This window comes from Scylla paramamosain, chromosome 38 (assembly GCF_035594125.1).
Source record: "Scylla paramamosain isolate STU-SP2022 chromosome 38, ASM3559412v1, whole genome shotgun sequence".
Taxonomy (NCBI): Eukaryota; Metazoa; Arthropoda; class Malacostraca; order Decapoda; family Portunidae; genus Scylla; species Scylla paramamosain.
Window position 1 is genome coordinate 3,088,481 of NC_087188.1, and position 15,677 is coordinate 3,104,157.

Here is a 15,677-nt window from a genome sequence, read left to right on the forward strand (position 1 = left end):
AGCTGGTGGTGAACATTGAAGTCTCCAAGAATGGAGATCTCTGCAAAAGGAAAGAGGGTCAGAATGTGCTCCACTTTGGAAGTTAAGTAGTCAAAGAATTTCTTATAGTCAGAGGAGTTAGGTGAGAGGTATACAGCACAGATAAATTTAGTATGAGAGTGACTCTGTAGTCGTAGCCAGATGGTGGAAAACTCGGAAGATTCAAGAGCGTGGGCACGAGAGCAGGCACTGTCAGTTGCCTCAGACACCTGAGTTTCAGTGAGGAAAAGAAGATGAGGTTTAGAAGAGGAGAGGTGGTGTTCTACAGATTGAAAATTAGATCTTAGATCGCGAATGTTGCAGAAGTTAATGAAGAAAAAGTTGAGGGGGGTGTCAAGACACTTAGGGTTGTCGACAGAAAGGCAGTCCGACCTGGGGACATTTATGGTCCCCTCCCCAGATGGGGACTCCGAGTCTGGTGTGGGAGTCGCCATGATGATTTTAAAATTTTTGAGTGAAGGGTGTGTGTGTTATTAGGTGCTTGTAGTTTTGTGTGGAGGAAGAGAGTTGTCTTTAGAGGGCAGGCTGTGACTGCCCCCTTGTGTTGTGAGACACAAAGGGAAACATTCAGTGAGGTCACAGCTGGGTTTAATGATAAGTTCACAGCACCCCCTGAACAGTGTTTTAGACCTCACTGGGAGTAATGGTAATTACACTGTATACACTGGCCAAATAAGTGCCTCTGACCAGCTGAGTCAACATAACTATGTGAGGAGGGAGAGAAGCAGTTGTGTCTGTTCTCCATTTTCTTGAAGTGAGTTATGTAGAATTTTCAGTCATGCATTTTCGTAACACTATTATCTTGTTATATTTTACAGGTCATTTCCAAAATGCTTGGTGAGGTGGAGCGAAGTGCAGAAGGATCCCAAGAGAACCTCGAGGAAGTTGTGCGACCTAGAAGGCTTTCAACTGATACAGAATATCAGGAAAATGAGAACTCAGATGAGGAACAAGTGGAAGGAGAAAATAGTTTCTGTGCAGTGCCTGTGGACCATCCTGTGGAGATACCTCATGACCGCAAACTGCTCTCTCACAAATTCTTGTTGAGTATAATATTTTCACGTTGCCGGGATAGTGCTGCCTCTGTGCGCTCCAAGGCACTTACACTTCTTGCTGAGTGCACTCTGTCCACCAACCGCACTATTATGCTGGCAATGCAGCAAATATTTGTCAATAATAAGTCCCTTATGTTTACCACACCTCATATTACTAGTAACAACATTAACCTTGAGTCACCAGTTCAAGAGAATGAGGAGGTTGAGGAGGAGGAACTGAAATTTCCAAATGCATCACTGGTTGTGTCAATGTTGCGTCGTCGTGCTCTTGATGACAAAGTGACTGTGCGCAAGTCAGCACTTCAAGTACTAGAAAATCTCATGAAACTCCACAATGATATGCTCACCCATCAAAATCTTGCGGTGAGTTTCCATGGTTGCCATGTTACTCTGGTTCAAATGTAATGGTAAAAGCTACCATTTTAGTTATCTGAATGTGTTTTCTATACATAGAAATTTTGATCTAGACTGAAGTTCTGAGAATATAAATCAGCACTTGGGTGTGTCTTCCCATTGCCCTAGATTCTGTTTTCTTGGCTTTTGAGTTCTTGTGTTTAAATCATGTACATTTGGTATACTTTCATTACATTTCTTTTTAATGCTCATAAATCATTTAACCAATAAAGAAGGATGGCCATCTGGAAAAAACATTCACATGCACCATTGCATGTGCTAATCATTGCATTATAAACAAACTTCTTTTAAAGACATTTATGCTGTGATTATGCACTATTCAAATATATTTTTAAACAATATTCTGAATTTACAGGAAGTGCATAATTTTTTTATCATTAAAGAAAACTAAAGCTGTGAGTATTACAACAAATGTGATTAAGAAATTTCATTGGAGAAAGTTACCATTTTAAGAAGTTCTGGGAGCACATATATGCATGAGTCTACAATACTAGCAAACAGTGCTTGTTGAAATACTCTTGGATGGGAGACCACTGTCCTCCTTTCAGTCTTTGTGTCAATAGGTAAGGTTAACTCATTGATCTTGTTACAAAGTAAATATTATTTTGTGCCTCATTCCAGCAATTTCCACTCCTATGCTGATGATACCATCCTGCACTTTTCCACGTCTTTTCATAGACATCCAACCCTTCAGGAAGTAAAGATTTCACACAGGGAAGCCACAGAATGCCTGAGTTCTGATCTTTCTAAAATTTCTGATTGGGGCAGAGCAAATTTGGTATTGTTCAATGCCTCAAAAACTCAATTCTTCCATCTATCAACCTTCCAGACAATTATCCCCTCTTCTTCAGTGACAATCAACTGTCCCCCTCTTCTACACTAAACATCCTCAGTCTGCCCTTTACTCATAATCTGAACTGGAAACTTCACATCTCATCTCCAGCTAAAACAGCTTCCATGAAGTTAGGTGTTCTGAGATGTCTCCGCCAGTTTTTCTCACCCCCCAGCTGCTAACTCTGACGAGGGTCTTATCCGTCCATGTATGGAGTATGCTTCACATGTCCGGGAGGAGTTCCACTCATACCGCTCTTCTAGACAGGGTGGAATGAAAAGCTTTTCGTCTCATGAACTCCTCTCCTCTAAGTGACTGTCTTCAGCCTCTCTCTCATCGCTGCAATGTTGCATCTCTAGCTGTCTTTGCTATTTTCATGCTAACTGCTCTTCTGATCTTGCTAACTGCATGCCTCCCCTCCTCCCATGGCCTTGCTGCACAAGACTTCCTTCTTTCACCCCTGTTGTGTCCACCTCTTTAATACAAGAATTAACCAATATTCTCAGTCATTCATCCCTTTCTCTGGTAAACTCTGGAACTCCCTGCTTGCTTTTGTATTTCCACCTTCCTATGACTTGAATTCCTTCAAGAGGGAGGTTTCAAGACACTTATCCTTCAATTTTTGACTACTGCTTTGGACCCTTTTATGGGACTGGCATCTCAGTGGGCTTTTTTTTTTTTTTTTTTTTGGATTTTGTTGCCATTGGCCAGTGGCCCTCCTACATAAAAAAATAAATAAATAAATAAAAATTTACTAATAATCTGGCAGAAATTTCTGCAGCTCTTGAAAACAAGTTTTTGTATCTCCTTTATGATGTTGTAATCCCTTTAACCATCCAGTCTGTGATATAGTTATCAGTAGCTTAATGCTAAACAAATTTACAGTGCCTCTTGATCCATTATTTTTGTAGTCTTTTTCAATTTTATTTATTTATTTATTTTTATTTACATATTGAGGAACCAAGCAAAGAAAGTAGTTCAGGATGTAAAAATGAGGGCAGGTGAGAGGTTGTGTAGTAAGTTGACAGAAAACTTCCAGATGAACAAGAAAATGTTATGAAAGAAGTAAAGAGGACTAGAAAAGAAATTTCTGGGAATGAAGAGACTGAAAACAGGTGATGGGACACTGCTGAGTGAGAAAGATGTAGTTCACAAAAGATGGATTGAATATTCTGAAGGATTGTTAAATGTAGAGGAGAATGGAGCAGTGACTACTGCAGTTGATAGATGAAATAAGAGTCAGTAGTTTAGAAGAGTTAAAAAAAAAAAAATATATATATATATATATATATATATATATATATATATATATATATATATATATATATATATACTCGTATGTATATATATATATATATATATATATATATATATATATATATATATATATATATATATATATATATATATATATATCAATCAAGGGAGAGGAAGTGTGAGGCTGTGAGGGAAATGAGAAAAGAGAAAGCTGCAGGATTGGTTGGATGTGCTGTAGAATATATGAAGTGTGGTAGGGAGAGCATTGTATTGTGGTTGGTAAGGTATCTGTGCTATATTGCTGGCAAGGTGCCAGAAGACTGAATAAATGCATGTGTAGTTCCTTTATGTAAAGGAAATAGGGATAGACAGGAATGCTCAAGCTACAGGGACATCAGTTTGTTGAGTATGGTAGAAAAGGTGTTTGATAGAATGCTGATAAAGAGGATAAAGGAAAGAACAGAAAATACCATCCAAGAGGAAGAGGGAGATTCTAGAAATATAGGAGGTTTTTAGATCAGATTTTTCAGTAGGGCAGTTATGTGATTTTTTTTTTTTTTTGGGGGGGGAAGGGAAGGAAGTCTTTTAGGCATTCATGGACAAAGTGTACCACAGGATTGAGAGGAAAGGACTATGCGCTGGTTTCACAGTCACCCTTTTTCATATATTAGCAAGCCAGCAGTCACTATAGCCATAATCCAGTTCCACAGTCACTTTTGGCAGTTGCTTTTCGTGTAGGTGAGCATAAAAAATTGGAACTAGTGAATTTTGGGGAGGGGCAGGGCTGCCCAGTCCATAATAAATTTCCAAATTACTTCATTAAATCATCATTTCCTGTAGTATGATCTGAAAAGTACAGTAGAATCTTCGTCCATGAATGCCCCAGATCATGAAGAAATTGGTTCACAAACTAGTTTTGTGAACAAATTTTAGCTTGGTTCACCAATCATGCTTTTGGGTATGAAGACACATTTCCCAAAATTTGTGTAATCTTGTGCTCAGTTGTGCGTTAGTGTGCTTGGCATAAACATTGTTCATGAGAGTGCTATGTTCAGACATTAATTTTTTTCTTTCTCCCTTCTTTTTTTTTGTGTGATTTTAGTCCCCACTATGCCATCTAAGATGGAGAAAAGTATTAGATGTCACCACTGGGTCAGTCTTTAGCCCAAAGGACCTGGATTATTCTTTCAATTATCGTAAATTACAGTACATTACCAGTAATGAACATATGGAGAGAGTGGGTTGCCAAAGATAAAGAATCACTATATCCAGAGAGAGAGAGAGAGAGAGATGAGTTGTAGTGTGTCAGCCAGTGACTTTGACAACTGGTGATGATTCTCTCTCTCTCTCTCTCTCTCTCTCTCTCTCTCTCTCTCTCTCTCTCTCTCTCTCTCTCTCTCTCTCTCTCTCTAAGATAAATTAACAGAAAAAAAGAGAGAGAGGAGTTTAGTTGTGTCAGCCAATGACCTTGACAACTACCAAGTGACGCTCTCTCTCTCTCTCTCTCTCTCTCTCTCTCTCTCTCTCTCTCTCTCTCTCTCTCTCTCTCTCTCTCTCTCTCTCTCTCTCTCTCTCTCTCTCTCTCTCTCTCTCTCTCTCTCTCTCTCTCTCTCTCTCTCTCTCTCTCTCTCTCTCTCTCTCTCTCTCTTTGATAAGTCTTTTAACAAGGAGAGAATGTATGGAGCTCATAGAGGAGGAGGCAGGCAGCAGCCTTTTACCTGAAATTCGGTAGCTTCCTCCTTTTACTATCCTCCCACACCATCTTCCTGTGCTAGCAACTATAAACAACAAAGATAAATTACAATACTGTTTTATTTAATTTAGTGTTATTTTTCCCTATTTAAGGATATGTATTTCAGTTTCATTATATGTTCATTGCAAAAAAAAAAAAAAAAAATAAAATATATATATATATATATATATATATATATATATATATATATATATATATATATATATATATATATATATATATATATATATATATATATATATATATATATATATATATATATATATATATATATATATATATATATATATATATATATATATATATATATATATATATATATATATATATATATATATATATATATATATATATATATATAAATACCATATTTCAGAGGCTGAAATGAGTGAATTGTATTTGCATTAATTTGAATGGAAAAATTTGTTTTCATTTGTTCATGAACAATTTGGTTTGTAAACCAAGGCCTGAAACAGATTAAGTTTGTGAATCGAGATTCTACTGTATATAAATAAAAAAAATAAAATAAATAATTTACCACTACATATGTAATATTAGGCATCTTCTTCAGTTCTCCTAAGAGTTTAGATTTATAGCTCTGGTGCTCTGCTCACTTGACCACTGAAGAACAGATCAATGGAGTTGCCTGGTGTGCTGCCCAAGGAAAAAGTGTCATACAGTTCATTGGCAATTTGCCCCTCACAGAGACTACAGCAGTCTTAACCACTTGCTTCTTGAAGTTTATTCTATTTAGAAGTGAATAGCTGGTCTTCCAGATCTTGTGATATTGTCAGTTGAATAAAAGTAATCATATAGGGCTGATTCTTTGCTTTTTTTTTTCTGATCGAAGGAAAGAGACAAGCAGACACATTAGTTATTCTTGTTTAATGCTTGTTACACTTAAAGAACACATAGTAATATGCCGTAGCCTGGTTAAGACATTCTGAGTTAAAATGATGCCTGACGTTGGCCAGATATGACTAGTAAAACTTTTTTGCATTATACTGTACTTAGGGCAATTATGGAATGAAATGTCAGTGTCATTTTGCTGGTATTTTCACACTGTCTGCATTTTTTGGGTGCTTTCCATATCATAGTCTTCCTACTTTTTATCCTAGTATGTCTAGGCAGACTGTAAGTATTATAATATAACAAAATATTTTCCATTATTAGCAATTATGGAGCAAGGGGAAACTGTGACGTAAGGAGCATGCCTAGCAGCTGTCCAGGTCACAGATCATTCACAGATGGGAGAGTGAGGTTCCTTGCCCCGCTTCTCAGGTTCTGCTATGTTAAGGCAACATTCTATTCCATGTATTACAGTAAAATCCCTCTTATCCGGCATCAATGGGACTGCCGACATGCTGGATATTTGAATATTGCCGGATACTTGAATAGAAGTGAAATTATGTCCACAATCACCACCCTACACTCACGCATCTTACCATAACAAAGATCAGCTGATCGCCGTGCCGCGTGTCGCCACCCGCGCTGCCACCTCACACTCACCAACACACAGTTGTAGCATTGGGCCTGTAATTGTGACTCCTGATCTTTTCAAGCTGAACCACTCGTATAACACTTTGTCCATCATTTCACCACGATGATACTGCAGTGTGTGACGATTTTCCACTGCCTTTGGGGTGTCGGTGGCTTTCATGTAATCCCGCAACTTTTTCGTTTGGGATTTAATGTCATAAATAGTTGATGAGCCCACACCATATTCCGCCATTAGTTGCTGTCTGCTTTCACCTCTCTCTAATCGTCGACAAATATCTACCTTCTGCTTAGGTGTAAGCACAACACACTTCCTCTTTTCTACAACTTTAGGCATGATGAAGGCGTCAGGCGATAAACAGTGCACACGCGGGACTGAGTCACTGAGTAAACACAGTGCAGTGGGCCACGGGTGGCGCGAAGCAGTGCGCTCTGGTGGCGAGGGGACAAAGTATGGCTTGCGTGGGAATTTTAATCGATTTTATGAGTACACATTGATTTTTTATTGATTTTAAGGCTCGGGGAAAAATGTGCCGGATACTTGAAGCTGCCGGATACTCAAATGCTGGATGAGAGGGATTTTACTGTACTTCTTCAGACCTGTCCTACTTCATCGATTGTGCAAATGCAAGCCACTCTACAGAGTACTTAAGTGTGAATTGATTGTATCAGTCATGACCTCACACTGAATTATGGCATTGTACCAGAACAATGATGTGTTGGAAGTTGTGGCTTAAGACAGGAAGGCCATTCAAACACCTTCACCTGCCCTGCCAGAATGCCATACGCTGCTGGAAGGCTTGACTGCTCTGTGCTCATTGTATGCAAATGTTACCAATCATTTCATGTGAAACAATTCATGCTAATCGGTTTTAATAATGATTTTCACTCATGACTGATTGGTATGCAGATAATTCTTTATGCTTGAGGTTTTGTTGAAAACAATACAAGCACATCGGCTTTTCCCTTGACATGTTTGCATCGCTGCCTGTTAGTGGCTGTGTCTTTCGCTCTGCCCCGCTGCCTGCCCATTTCTGCCATCAATTCTCAAGGGAGCTTAAAGAGCTTGTAGCTTGGAGTAGTTGTAAGGTTCTGAGACTCCCAGGAGACCTGTGCGAAAGGAATGTGTCAGAAAATGCCTGTTTCTGAGGCACTTGCAAAGAACTGAAGAAGATGCCTAATGACAGTCATACTTTTTATGGCGTATTAAAGTTTGCATCAATATGAAAAGCATGTTCCAACGATAAACATCTTCACAGTTTCACCTATCTCTTGCAAGTTTTTTTTTTTTATGGAAATTTTCTCTATATTTAATTACTCTTATGCTGTTTCAATATTTCAAGGGTGCAGCACTTCTCAGCCATGGTTGGAATTAAAAAAAAACCCACCCAAAAACAAGGCAGGTGTCTACTCCCCTCCTCCAAGGAGGAGGCAGTAGACACCTGCCGAAACGATAATTACTCCCAGTGAGGTCTAAAGCACTGTTCAGGGGGTGCTGTGAACTTATCATTAAACCCACCTGTGACCTCACTGAACGTTTCCCTTTGTGTCTCACAACACAAGGGGGCAGTCACAGCCTGCCCTCTAAAGACAACTCTCTTCCTCCACACAAACTTACAAGCACCTAATAACACACACACCCTTCACTCAAAAATTTTTAAATCATCATGGCGACTCCTACACCAGCCTCGGAGTCCCCATCTGGGGAGGGGACCATAAATGTCCCCAGGTCGGACTGTCTTTCTGTCGACGACCCTAAGTGTCTTGACACCCCCCTCAACTTTTTCTTCATTAACTTCTGCAACATTCGCGGTCTAAGATCTAATTTTACTTCGGCAAAATCACCTATCTGCTGGGCGGACATTTCCCATGAGAGAGAGTGCGTCACGCGCTGCCGGCAGTTGTTTGCTGATCGCCGCGTCGGGCAGACATGGTCATTCTGGGTCATACGGACTCCCAAGTTTTTGCTGTTTTCTTTCAGATAAGGCCACGATACTTGTTACGCAGGTACAGTGCCTTCAACTTCGTTACCCGTTTTTGGGGCGAGTTGTATTATTGGTATATCGGTCTCCACTGACGATGGAACTGTGTGGGAAGCTTACGGCTTTGTTCTCCTTATCGCAGTGCGGCAGCCATGTCGGAGTCTGGTGTAGCGTCCTCTGCCTCTCGATCCCCTTCCCCTCCTGCCCCACGTGCCTTCTGTGGGCCTTCTCCTCTCCCTGGGTCCACTGTTCGCCCTCAAGATGACGACGACAGGCACAGGGATCATTCATCTCGTCGCTTGAGTGGGAGGCATGGTTGCGTGAGATTACGTAACAGTGCTGACGCACGTGGTTCCCGCGGCACTTCTCCTGCTCCTCCCCCTTGGTCAGTTGTGTTGGATGCCTTGGCTGATTTGCGGGGTGAAGTGGAGGCCTTGAAGGCAGACAGACGGCAACTACCACCCCCTACTGGGTCGGCGCAGGTGACTGTGGAGGACAGTACTCTGGGGGGCTGGGGTTTGTCGCCTCCTTGTTCTGCCACTTTTTCTGGTTTCTCGGCCAGGATGAGTGAGGATGAGGCAGTGTCGATGCCTGCCGCCCCTGCTGACAGCACCTTAATTCAGGGCACTAAGGCCTTTGGTCCTTCTGACACGGTGGTTGCTGACATTGACAATAGAGTGGCAGAGATGGTAAACTTTCTCTTTGATAATGGTATGAGAGAGGAGGACTACAAGGCCATGTGTGAGGACGATGTTGTCAAGAGGCCTAATAACTGCCATGCTCTTGCGCCAGTGGAATGCAACCCACAGGTGTTGGAGACCCTGAAGCTGGATGCCAGGAAGACAGACTTCCGCTTGAAGGAGGTAAATAAGGACATCCTGCGGGCTTCAACCATTATCACCAAATCCTTAGTGGCACTGGATGATTTGGCTGAACAGGAAGGTAACCCCAAGTTGGCAAATGAGGTGAGCATGCTAAATGGTGCATTGGCATTGCTAGGCAATGCCAATCACAGGAACAATTTGGCCAGGCGTTTTGTCATGAAACGCGAGATAAACTATAAATATGCTCATCTTTGTTCAGATAAGGTGCCAATTACTCGCTTTCTGTTCGGTGACGATGTGTCCCAGTCTGCCAGACAAATTGAGGAAGCGGAGAAACTGCGGAGTAAGTTCTCGCAGAAAAAGCCTGCCTTTACTAGCAAGTTCGCAGGTAAACGCCCTGGTGGATATTGGAACAAGCCTGCTAGTAGGGGATATTACGCCAGGTTCCAACCCTACGGGCAACAGAGGTATGGCTCCAGGGCTGCCCCACGACTGCCTTCCACTCGTCAGGATGTGGAGCCAAAAAACTCCAAGGGCCGGGGCGGCCGCAGCAGGCAGCCCCAGTAAACTTACAGGCAAGTGCATGTTTTGAAGCTGGCAGACTACACTCTTTCCTGCATGAGTGGCGTAAAATTACCAGTGACCCTGTCATTTTGGATATTGTTCAGCATTGCCACCTTGATATTGATGTCGATAGTGTTCATCCTTTATTTTTTAATGATTTGGAATACAGGTTCAACACTGTGCAACAGGGGATAATTTCTGGAGAGATCAAAAAACTTTTACAGCTTAAAGTCATTAAAGTCACACACAAACAAACTCAGCAGGTTATCTCTCCTATTTTTTTGCGAGAAAAGAAAAACGGGGAATTTCGCCTGGTTCTTAACTTGGAGAGGTTAAACAAATACATACCATATAAACATTTTAAAATGGAAAATTTTGAACAGGCCATCAGGCTCATCAACCAGGGTGATTTTTTGGCTTCTGTCGATCTCAGGCATGCTTATTATTCTGTTAGGGTTGCAGATGAGCAACAACGATTTTTGTTTTACATGGCAAGGTGTTATCTATCAATTCACCTGCCTCCCTAATGGCATTTCTGAGGGACCTCGGCTTTTCACCAAACTGATGAAGCCAGTATTTGCTACTTTAAGGCAGGAAGGATACACTATCACCAGCTTTATAGATGACACATTAATTTGCAGTAACTCTTACTCAGGATGTCTTCAGGCGATTCAGGCCACCATTTCTCTGTTGCAGAGGTTAGGCTTTTGTATCAATATGGAGAAGTCTGTTCTCACCCCCACACAATGTATTGAATACCTAGACAATGTTATTAACACCAAGTTCATGACTGCCTCTTTACCTGAGCGTAGACTAATCAAAATTCGCCAAGGATGTGCAGAACTTTTGTGTAAAGATGTTGCCCCCATTCGAGAGGTGGCCAGGGTGATTGGCCTCATGGTGGCTGCGATCCCAGCAGTGGAGTTAGGTAAACTTCACTACAGGAAGTTGGAGGGGGGAAAAATTGCCGCTTTGAAACAGGAGTATGGTAATTTTGACAGGCCTTTGAATATTACTGCAGACATGAAACTAGACCTTTCCTGGTGGTTAGACAATGTGGACAGACACCACAGACACATTTTTAGGCCAGGTACTGACATCGATTTATTTACTGATGCCTCCAGCCTTGGTTGGGGGGGTCATTTGGGGTGTCAGATTACAAGTGGTACTTGGTCCCTGGATGAAAAGGAGCTTCACATTAACATCCTGGAGATGAAAGCCATTCTATTCTCTTTGCAAGCATTTGAACATGAGCTGGAAGGTAGACATGTTAGAGTTTTTTGTGATAATACCACTGCCATAAACTATGTCAATGAAATGGGAGGCACAAAGTCCAAGTCCTGTAATGATGTTGCTACCCAGATTTGGGATTGGTGTCTGGAACATGACTCATGGGTTACATGCTCGCACATACCGGGGAAGGACAATACCTTGGCTGATGTAGCCTCTCGCAAGATTAATGACAGACATGAGTGGAAACTCGACTCACACATTTTTACTACCTTGTGTAATGTTTTTGGGACACCGTCCATTGATTTATTTGCCTCAAGGCTTAACAAACAGGTTAATACATTCTGTTCGTGGTTGCCAGATCCGGAGGCTAAATATTTTGATGCTTTTTCCTTGGACTGGTCAAACTTTGATTTGTCTTACATTTTCTCCCCATTCTCATTAATTGCTAGGTGCCTTCAGAAGTTACGTGCGGAGCAAGCACGAGGCTGGATGGTGGTTCCTCTGTGGCCGTCCCAGTTTTGGATGGGCATGCTGCTCCAGTTGCTAATAGACTTCCCACGTTTGATAACGAACAGGAGGAATGTTCTAACACACCCGTCCACAACAGATCCACACCCCATCATGTCTCACACGAGGCTCATGGCATGCCTTCTGTCAGGGAAAACTTGCAGAAACGAGGAGTTTCGCCGGCTGCTGCGGACATCATACTTGCCTCCTGGAAACCAGGTACTGAGAGGCAATACCGCCCACATGTCCAGAGGTGGTCGTTGTTTTGTGGTAGACGGAATGTCGATCCCACTTCTCCAACTGTAAGTCACATTGTAAATTTTTTGACGGAAACCTTTGACAGGGGTGTGGGTTATGAGTGTGTGAACACTGCGAGGGGTGCCCTGTCTTCTCTCGGCATTGTGGTGGACGGATGCAGGGCAGGAAATCACCCTTTGGTCATCCGATTCATGAGAGGGGTTTTCAATCTTAGAACTCCTCAGCCCAGGTACACTGACACTTGGGACGTCCAACCTGTCTTAGAGCAACTAAGGTCCATGTTTCCCTTACAAGCATTAACCCTTAAAGAATTAAAGCTAAAATTGGTTATGATGATGGCCTTAACTCAAGCTGCCAGAATTCAAACTTTACAACTACTGTTAATCAGAGACATGCTCATTAATGAACACTCCATTTCAGTACAGTTGGGGGGCACTCTTAAACAATCCAGACCAAATTTTAATATCAACAGGGTCACATTCCATCGTTACCCTAAGGATCCACGATTATGTGTCTGTAGCACTCTCCTGAGGTACATTGATGTGACTAAAGAGCTTAGACAGGATGAGATGCACACTGATGCCAGGCTCCTCATTAACTTCATAAAACCCCACAAATCAGTTTCCAAAGACACTATTGCCCGTTGGGTCAGGACCATTCTCCGCATGTCCGGCATAGACATCTCAAAGTTTTCCGCTGGTAGTGTGCGGCCAGCAGCAGCTTCAAAAGCTGGAGTGGCGGCTGTCCCTGTCGCATGCATTATGGCTAAGGCGGGCTGGTCTAGGGAATCTACCTTTGCAAAATATTATAATAAGAACATTGTGGCTGCTTCTGACCTCTTTCAGGATGCAGTGCTAGAATAAGACATGATTTGGGTTTGTTGCTGCACTCCAGTGTTGCAGTACACGGATATTTTAAGTATTTAGTATTTAGTACCTTAGGTTTACCTTATGATGTGAACTGTTACCATATTTCAACATTGTTTGTAGATTGGATTAAGTTGGATGCAATGTACCTTATTTTATGCACCAATTGTATGATTGTCTCATGTACAAGATCCTTCCATGGAATAATAGTTATAGTACTATTTCTTGTGGGGCATTTCCTTTTCCTCTCTACTATTGCATCCTCCCTCGTCATCCACATAGCTTCAAAGCCTCATGGGAAATGTCCGCCCAGCAGATAGGTGATTTTGCCGAAGTAAAATTAACAAAGTACACGAGACTTACCGTAGGTCAGTTGAAGTGTACTTCTAATTTTTCGAGGCAAATCACCTCTGCTGGTGCGGAGATTTCACATGCCCTCCTCTCCCTCCCTACCTTAAGATCTACAGGTTACTTAATTTCCTAATTGGTTCATCATGTGGATGTTGAGTCCTTGCTTTAAAGTCTGCCGGCAGCGCGTGACGCACTCTCTCTCATGTGAAATATCCGCACCAGCAGAGGTGATTTGCCTCGAAAAATTAGAAGTACACTTCAACTGACTTACGGTAAGTCTTGTGTACTTTGTTAATTTTCAATCTGTAGAACACCACCTCTCCTCTTCTAAACCTCATCTTCTTTTCCTCACCGAAACTCAGGTGTCTGAGGCAACTGACAGGAGCCCCTTTTCTGTTCCCTCCTACTTTCTCTATCCTCATTTTCGATCCAAAGCTGGATGCTGTGTTTATGTGCGCAATGACTTAACCTGCTCTTGTGCCTACGCTCTTGAATCTTCCGAGTTCTCCACCATCTGGCTACGACTACAGAGTCACTCTCATACTAAATTTATCTGTGCTGTATACCTCTCACCTAAATCCTCTCTCTGACTATAAGAAATTTTTTGACTACTTAACTTCCAAAGTGGAGCACATTCTGACCCTCTTCCCTTTTGCAGAGATCTCCATTCTTGGAGACTTCAATGTTCACCACCAGCTTTGGCTTTCCTCTCCCTTCACTGACCATCCTGGTGAACTAGCCTACAACTTTGCTATCCTCCATGACCTAGAGCAATTGGTGCAACACCCTACTCGTATTCCTGACCGTCTTGGAGATACGCCCAACATTCTTGACCTTTTCCTGATCTCTAATCCTTCTGCTTATGCTGTCACCCTTTCTTCTCCGTTGGGCTCCTCCGATCACAATCTCATATCTTTATCTTGTCCTATCACTCCAATCCCTCCTCAGGATCCCCCTAAGCGAAGGTGCCTCTGGCGTTTTGCCTCTACTAGTTGGGGGGACCTGAGGAGGTATTTTGCTGATTTTCCTTGGAATGACTACTGCTTCCGTGTCAGAGACCCGTCTTTGTGTGCTGAGCGCATAACAGAGGTGATAGTGTCTGGCATGGAGGCATACATTCCTCACTCTTTTTCTCGTCCTAAACCTTCTAAACCTTGGTTTAACACAGCTTGTTCTCGTGCTATACATGATAGAGAGGTAGCCCACAAAAGGTACTTAAGCCTTCCATCACCAGAATCTCATGCACTTTATATTTCTGCCTGGAATCATGCCAAGTCTGTTCTCCAACTAGCCAAAAACTCCTTCATTAACAGAAAATGTCAAAACCTTTCAAGATCTAACTCCCCTCGTGATTTCTGGCATCTAGCCAAAAATATCTCCAATAACTTTGCTTCTTCTTCTTTCCCTCCTCTATTTCAACCAGATGGCACCACTGCTATCACATCTATTTCTAAAGCTGAACTCTTTGCTCAAACCTTTGCTAAAAACACTACCTTGGACGATTCTGGGCTTGTTCCTCCCTCTCCTCCACCCTCTGACTACTTCATGCCACCTATTAAAATTATTCGCAATGATGTTTTCCATGCCCTCCCTGGCCTTAACCCTCGGAAGGCTTATGGACCTGATGGGGTCCCTCCTATTGTTCTCCGAAACTGTGCCTCCGTGCTTGCACCTTGCCTAGTCAAACTCTTTCAGCTCTGTCTGTCAACATCTGCCTTTCCTTCTTGCTGGAAGTTTGCCTACATTCAACCTGTTCCTAAAAAGGGTGACCGTTCTAATCCCTCAAACTACCGTCCTATTGCTTTAATTTCTTGCCTATCTAAAGTTTTTGAATCTATCCTCAACAGGAAGATTCTTAAACATCTATCACTTCACAACCCTCTATCTGATCGCCAGTATGGGTTCCGTTAAGGCCGCTCTACTGGCGATCTTCTGGCTTTCCTTACTGAGTCTTGGTCATCCTCTTTTAGAGATTTTGGTGAAACTTTTGCTGTTGCCTTGGACATATCAAAAGCTTTTGATAGAGTCTGGCACAAAGCTTTGATTTCCAAACTACCCTCCTACGGTTTCTATCCTTCTCTCTGTAACTTCATCTCAAGTTTCCTTTCTGACCGTTCTATTGCTGCTGTGGTAGACGGTCACTGTTCTTCTCCTAAATCTATTAACAGTGGTGTTCCTCAGGGTTCTGTCCTGTCACCCACTCTCTTCTTATTATTCATTAATGATCTTCTAAACCAAACTTCTT

The 15,677-nt window shown here is 42.1% G+C and overlaps 1 protein-coding gene across 2 annotated transcripts in view; it reads left to right on the top strand.

Moving 5' to 3' along the window:
• The first annotated feature begins 381 nt into the window (after nt 1-381).
• The window catches only part of LOC135091602 (condensin-2 complex subunit D3-like), a 50,029-nt gene continuing 34,733 nt past the window's right edge, over nt 382-15,677 (top strand). The window contains exons 1-2 of one of the 2 annotated variants that reach the window (XM_063989356.1): nt 382-1,457; nt 11,900-13,307. In XM_063989356.1, the coding sequence (XP_063845426.1) occupies nt 870-1,457; nt 11,900-13,078 (1,767 nt within the window). In that variant the 5' untranslated portion in view covers nt 382-869 and the 3' untranslated portion in view covers nt 13,079-13,307. Of the gene's footprint in view, nt 1,458-11,899; nt 13,308-15,677 lie in introns of those variants that run through there. The other variant, XM_063989357.1, reaches the window with a different exon arrangement.